This window comes from Lethenteron reissneri, unplaced genomic scaffold (genome assembly GCF_015708825.2).
Source record: "Lethenteron reissneri isolate LAM-NWPU_2019-01 unplaced genomic scaffold, ASM1570882v1 scaffold_1863, whole genome shotgun sequence".
NCBI classification, from domain to species: domain Eukaryota; kingdom Metazoa; phylum Chordata; class Hyperoartia; order Petromyzontiformes; family Petromyzontidae; genus Lethenteron; species Lethenteron reissneri.
Genome location: NW_026891623.1, coordinates 2,658 through 10,311, shown reverse-complemented (window position 1 = coordinate 10,311; position 7,654 = coordinate 2,658). Strand labels below are relative to the sequence as shown.

The 7,654-nt window shown below is 45.9% G+C and overlaps 1 protein-coding gene across 1 annotated transcript; it reads right to left on the bottom strand.

Annotated features, from left to right (window-relative positions):
- Positions 1–1,372: 1,372 nt before the first annotated feature.
- On the bottom strand, positions 1,373–3,311 carry LOC133339408 (uncharacterized; the record flags this gene model as incomplete). Its single annotated transcript, XM_061547551.1, has 1 exon — positions 1,373–3,311. A coding segment is annotated over one exon (696 nt), but the record flags the coding sequence as incomplete, so codon positions are not given.
- Positions 3,312–7,654: the final 4,343 nt, after the last annotated feature.

The window sequence follows — 7,654 nt, the reverse complement described above, 5'->3', positions numbered from 1 at the left end:
TAATGATAATAATTACATGTTTACTCTCAAAAAGAGTTTGAATCAGAGGTATGATGAACCACCGACAAGCAGCATTCAGAATCATCATGTTTATTTATCCTGGAGGAGTCCGATGAGCTATCCAGCTATTGTTTACAGACGTCGAGTCGGGGAGGGTCAGAAGAACACGAGACAATACAACAAGTGATAGGAGTGCGAGCTAGAGAAAAAAGGTAATCCAGTCACTAAACTATATAGCATTTAAATAACTAAAATATATAAGTACAAATGGCACAAGTACATAAATTACTGCCGATATTTAAACACTAAATGCAAGCTTGGACAAAAGCAGTCCCAGACCACACCAAGACAACACAGTCCCTCGATGAAATTTCATGTAAAAATTTAACCTTTGACACATGGGTAAGAATCAGTTAGAAGTTACATTGGCAAATGTGGTTTTATCCAGCACTAAGCTTCTGCTTCATATTATTTTTAAGGAAGATTTACGGATGTTAAGGGAGGATCCAAGGTTATTCCAAAACATTGATGGTGCTGCACTGACAAAGACTTTTGTTACCCATTCTAATTCTTGTTCTTGGAATAGTTAAAGCTCAATTCAATGGGCGTCTTAGGTTGCGTGGGTTTGACCATGGGGTAGATGGATTAGGTCAGTATAATGCGTAATTTTCCAATCTTTATAAGTAGAGGTCACAATGGTGGGTCCTGTATGGTAAATCCAGTACAGATCAAAGAGCAGAATGATAAAGCGGGTTTATTATGTTTAGTGTTTCATTAGTAGTTGATTTGTAAGCAGCATCACGGGAGTCAAAATGTGGTAGAATGATAGTTTCAGCAATTTGCAGGCCTAATCGAAGGAGAAAACAATGTTTCTGTATTAAATCCCTAATTTGCATTTCATTGCATTTGACGTGTGATCAATATGGGGTTGTAATGTCAGTTTTTAATGAATAAAACCAAGTATTTGGAGCACTGTTCAATGATGTTTTTTTTCTGATATCCATAATAGGTTAAGGGAATTAAACGAGACTCTTGTTTGATGAAAATAACATGATGATAGTGATTTTGGGATTTCGGATACATTTTAGTAATGACAATTGATTATTGAATCAATTCAAAATCGTGTTGGAGATTGTTTGACTTTGGAGATTTATCCGATACGAACATGACAATGTTACCAGCAAAGATATTTAATTCTGACTAATTTTAAGTTTAGTCCAAATCATTCAAATATAAGAAAAGAATTGGACCCAGCACGCAACCTTGTGGAATGCAATTTGTTTTGTTAATTTTTGTGGACGAGATATTATTACTATTGTAGGGGACTGTATGTCAGAGGTATGGTTGGGGCACGCGTTGCGATACAGTGGCTGCGTAAGGATGGGAAACTGTAAGGGGAAATATAGGGGAACGCACACGTTGAGTTAATTAAGAACAGGTGGTCTGTCCACGTGGGAGGGACACGGTCTGATTAGGGGCGGGGCCTAAGGAGGGTTTATAAAGAGGGAGCCTGAACTCAGTTGTGGGTGCAAGGCTGGGACAAGACTGAAGAAAGACGACCAAGGCGGAGTGCAGCTGGGCTGGGTTCAACGGAACTGTTTGTACTTACTACATGGAAATAAAGACTTACCCTTGTTAAAATGGACGTCTCAGGAACTCCTTTACACTATGTACTTATTTAAGAACGGTCTGAGAGGTAACTTATATCATTTTATTGTTGAATCTGAAAACCGTAATTGACCAAGAATTGTGAGTGGAATATAATTTTCAACTGGCTTTTGAAAAGGTAATGAATATTGCACAGCAGTAGTGACCTTTTATCCAGTTTACTGATGAGAACATTTTAAACATCCATAGCTGTGGTGGTGCTGTAATCCTCTTGAAAACTAGACTTTGCTGTGCATGACATTGTGAGCTTTTCGGCAGCAGTTTATTTTGGATGAATGTTTTTCGAATATTTTAGTAACTTGATTTGAAGCTTGCGTGACTGCAGGAATCCATACTCTTTGGTTCTTTCGGTAAAGTCACGTAGATAGAAAAAAGAAAAATATATATATCACGACGTGTCGATCGCAACACAAGCAGTCGTCCTCAGAACAACACAAGCGGTCGTGTGCCTCGGAACTGCTGAACCTGGTTCAGCCAAGTTCAGCAGTTCCACTGCTGGATAATTTTTTTCCGCCTGAGGACGACCGCTTGTGTTACGATCGAAACGTCGTGACATATATTTTTATTTTTTTTCTACCTACGTGACTTTACCGAAAGAACCAGTGTATTTTAGTAACTGTTGAAAAAAATATGGGTCTATAATTACTAGGATCCTCTTTTAAGCCATTTTTATACAGTGGTCAAATTAAAGTAGATTTCTACGATAGTGGAAATGTAATGGGAAAGGTGAGGCAGTAATGCGACCAGGATTGGTTTCAACACGCAAACTAATCAACAATATAAACATGTATTGTTTTTTAATGTATTTTATACTATAGTGCTGTGCTAAATGGCGTTACTAGCATGTAGATATTTTTGCATGTCTGTGATTAATGTTTAAGCTACGAGTAACAGGTGGATACCTATGAAACAAATATCATGAATTGTGGAAGACTGCAGGAACAGAATTAACATAAGATTGGAGATGCCATTGTTTGAGAAAGTATGGGGGTTTGTGTCTGATGGATGAGGTAACAGTGTCGGTGAGTTTGCTGGGTTGGGTGACAATGGGGTAAAGAGACAGCAGGGTTACTGGGTGGGAGACCAGAAGCAGTCCGCTCTACCGGTCCTAAACAGTCGCAGCACAAACAGCAGCCAGGGGAGGACCACTCTCGAGTGGGAGCTGATCCCAGGGCCTTGACCGCGATCCCACAGCTGAGCTCTGGCGGGTTGAAGATGCGCATGAGGTCCCCGAGCTGGTGGAGCGGCACGCCGCCCATGCAGCTGCTGCTGGAGAAGGGGACGCGCACCTTGGCCGCCAGCTGCTCGGCCTCACCGCGCGTGCGGCCCAACAGCGCCTCCACGCTGAAGCCATTGGTGAGCAGCAGCGGCACGAGCACCCCCCAGGCGTGAGCCCCATGTTGAACACCCCCACGCTGGCCTGCGTGGCTCCCTCGCTCGCTCTGTCCCAGCTCCTCTTCCTGGTCTCGAGCTTGAGTCTCTTCTAGGGGGTGGGCAGCGATACGGAGGAAGAGTGGCAGACAGCCGAAGAGGGGGAGACAGCTGAAGAGTGACAAATGATGGAGAAGTGGGAGGATGGGGACATGGAGAAGGAGGAATGGGAGGGGATGGAGGATACTTGAGGTGGTGGTGGAGGAGACGGTGGATAATCAGAGATGGAGGAGCTGGAGGTGGTAGAGGAGCTTGAGATGGTATAGGAGGAGCTGGAGGTGGTGAAGGAGACAGATGGCGATGGTGGAGCAGGAGACGGAGGAGCTGGAGGTGGGGGAACTCACGAATCACTCACCCCTCACTCGCCCATTATCCAACCATCAACTGCCCTCACTCACCAACCAATCAATCAACCATCACCCATTCCTCACTCACCCATCACTCACCACTCACTTAATCATCATTTATCAATCTCTCGCCACTCGCCCACCACTCAACCATCAGCCACCCCTCAACTATCATCCAACGGTCACTCACCCCTCACCAATCACGAAAACATAACTCACCCCTTACCCCTCATTCACGACTCGTGTAACCATCACGCACTCGCCAATCACTCAAGCATCACCCATCCCTCACTCACCCCTCACTCACCCCTCACTCACCACTCACCCATCACTCACCCATCACTCACCTGCCCCCTTTGTCTCTGTGTATGGAGCAGCCCCACCCAAAGCAGCTGATGGGAGAGCTGAGCAGGGAGGTGACCCGGACTGCGACCATCAACCGTCCAGTGCGCACATGCCCCTCGTCAGCAATTCGCCCGAAGGTGATCTCGCCAATAACATTTACAATTTTTATTATTATCAACACGAATAATTTAGCACATTTGGCATTCACGCCCTTCTTGTTCCATTCCAGGGATCTTCATCTTTGTCCCAATTGAGTGATTTCTGGTGTAACCTTTTATATTTGGGCCAAACCTGGACCGTGACGAGTGACGTCGTGGGATCTTTAACGTTCACTGCCAAGTGAGCGACGCAGGCTATTTTGCGAGCGTGTGCGGAGTATTATCGGCCAAACGTCAAGTTGCTACAAAGGTCACCTGGCAAGTGAAAAAAAATATTCTCTTTTCTAAAGTCGACAGACCTTCACTTCATTGGACACCTTTTAAATTATCCGTCATCTTCTGCTTCCCGAAATTTAGATTTTCGTAACCTCTGAGCGTGAACGACTTCTGCCCCTCTTCATCTAGGGCAGGGATCGGTAACCTGCATCTCCGGAGCCGCGTGTGGCTCTTTAAGGACTGCTTCGTAACGTTATTTATTCAGGACCACCATCTCGTATTCACCACACAGTGCATTACAGCTCTTGAAAGATTGAGTTTCTTTAACCGAATACATTTTTTTATCTTGTTATTTTCGTTACCGTCCTCTGGTCTAGGGCAATATCTTGGTCAATGACCCCATGGCTGGGACCGTGCGGGTAACAGACTTTGGTTGCAGCTTCCATGAGACTTCTCAAAGTAAGTGACCTCAACGGCATGCATGAGTATATGTGTGCACTATGAACCTGGCGACCCGAATTCAATTCCCGCTCATGAGCAACACCATTCGCAGCCGTTCCCTGTTCATCTTGGGGTGTGACAGCATCTGGCTCCTGCATTGTTTACATCATGTTCGACCATGTAATTCGAGAAGCCTTCTATGGCTGTACCTGTGGAATTTTAATCTGCTACAGATACAATGGGAGGCTGATCCTCCTGGTCAACCATGTTATGCACAGTGATGATCTGGTGGTTGCTGCCCACTGATGAGTTGAAGGTTCTGCTGCTAAACCTGCAGCGTGCCACTAAGAGATAGGCCTTACTATCAGCCTCACCAAATTAAGCACCTGCTCATGTATTTTGTATAATCCAATACTCCACTGAGTCAACTCCCCACCGTAATGGTGCAGTTGTGGAGAGAGTAGAGAAGTGTCCATACCTGGGCTGTATGCTCATGACCAACTCCAGATTGGCAGCAGAATTCTCACTCCGAATCAGTCGAGCGGCATTATATTTTGATCAGCTGCTTAATGCTGTGTGGAAGCTACCTGGTCTGTCACTCGACACAAAGATCACGGTATTTTCGGAAACAGTCTTGCCCTTCCTTCTCTTTGCTTGCGGAATGTGGACCCCTCTCATAGAATATCTGCACCGGTTAAAATTTTCAGGTTGGCCTGCCTATGATCCATTTTGTCAATCTAGATTTGACGTTTTCATGACTGCAGGGATCCATACTCTTTGGTTCTTTCGGTAAAGTCGCGTAGGTATAAAATAAAATTAATTAAATCACGACGTTTCGGTTGTAACACAAGCGTCCGTCATCAGTTGGGACAACCACAGCAAGAAACAATTGCTGAAGTGGGCCCCTTCAACCCGATAGCCTAAGGGAGGTACACGCTCCCTTCTAGCACGTCCTACACACTCCAGGCTACTCTACACACCGGTCCCTTGCCACGGCGGCTAAGGGAAGACTGGACCGACCCGTCCCAGGCAGGGTACGGGGCTCACCCCTGGTCCGCTACACCGCGGCTCTGACCAGAGCCTCGGGGAGGGTCCCAGGGTGTCCGAGCTACCTCGGGTCCGCCACAGCCCGGCTCTAACGAGAGCCTCGGTTGAGGGTTCCCGGGTGCTGGTCCAGTTTTCAGGTCTTCAGATGTATTCAAGCTTGAGTTGGCGAACACTGCTGGACCCGTTCAGAGGATCGGCTTTTTATCCCCAGGTTGGGCTTACCCCTCCCCTCATGACCCCCCCTCCAGAACCTTCTGGAAGGTCTTAAAGGGTCTTAAATCTTAAGGGGTCTTAGGAAGGGGTGAGGGGAGCCCATCCCCCTCAGCCCCTAGCCCCTGGGGGGTCTGGGGTGTCAACCTCCGGTCACGGGCCTCCCACCTCGCTCTGTCTCGGCTGCCCCCTGTCGGCCCGTGAGCGTGCAGGCAGGTAAGCTCCTTACAGCGCCTTGTTATGGCGCAACACCTACGTGACTTTACCGAAAGAACCAAATATCCATTTTGTGTTTAACCAGGCTGAATTGTGTGAGGAGAACATAAATCCTTCAAAGATCTGAACACATTCCCATCAATCTTAATTTGGAGCTTTCGTGACTGCAAGAATTACTCTTTGGTTCTTTCGGTAAAGACACGTATATAGATAAAATAATACATTAAATAATAGCATACGACGTTTCGATTGCAACACAAGCAATCATCATCAGGTATAAATGAAATAGCAACAAAAATCTAACCAGAAAACTATAGACAGACATATAAGCAGACAGATAACACCAAGATACATAGAGAGAGAGTAACATAGGCACAGAGAGGGAGATCGTCTCTGTGGCGAGGCCTTTAATAGACAGGGGGGCGGGGGCGGAGAGAGGGAGGGGTTCGAGAAAAAACTAACATGTCAATGAGTGCGGCGACGCGTGGTAAAGTACGCAAGCTTGAACATTAGGAGAGAGGGAGAAAGAACACACTAAATTAAATAACCTAGCAAAATATCGAAATGTTATGTAATACAACACAGAGAGTCGGTCAACACACAATTAACGCATAGCCTGGTCGATCACGTATTTCAAAGATTGCTAAGTTAGAATTTAAGTGTGTAAATTCCGTACTCATTGACATGTACATTTTTTCTCTAACCCCTCCCTTTCTCCGCCCCCGCCCCCCTCTGTCTATTTAAGGCCTCGCCACAGAGACGATCTCCCTCTCTGTGCCTGTGTTACTCTCTCTCTATGTATCTTGGTGATATCTGTCTGCTTATATGTCTGTGTATAGTTTTCTGGTTAGATTTTTGTTGCTATTTCATTTATACCTGATGATGATTGCTTGTGTTGCAGTCGAAACGTCGTATGCTATTATTTAATTTATTATTTTATCTTTATACGTGACTTTACCGAAAGAACCAAAGAGTACATTTCCATCAGTGAACTCCTCCGATGGGCAATGCTGCATTGGTTGTGTCATGTCACCCCGCATGCCCAGCCACCACATGCCCAGCCAGTTTCTGTTTCGCTGGATAGAGGGGACTAAACAGACGCGGTACGGCCTTGAGAAGAGATGGACTGTTGCAATATGGGAAGGATGCGGAGCTAAGTGGACTTGCTCAAGACTCGCAAATGTCATGAAGAACGCTATTGGGCAGTTGGAGGCAGTTACCCTCCAAAAACAGAGGGCAGAAGAGCGACGCTCATGACAATGAGCAGAGTGTCGAATCGATAAAATGCAGCAAGTTGGAAGAGTGGGGGACACAGGTGCCCCCTCAGTAGTCAGCCAACCCAACACCACGGTGGCGAGATTTTAACTACCTCCCCTGGTATACAGGGGGCTGTGGGTACGATCCTGATCCTGACGCCTGTATATTTGGAGTTTGCATGCCTTTCTCCCCGTGGTCACATGGATTTTTCTCTGGGTCCTCAAGTCTTTCCCTCTAAATTTAGAAACATGCTTTTAGAGTATTTGGCTGCGATACATTTGCACGTGATAAGCAGCTTCACTGAGCTATCATTTGTAG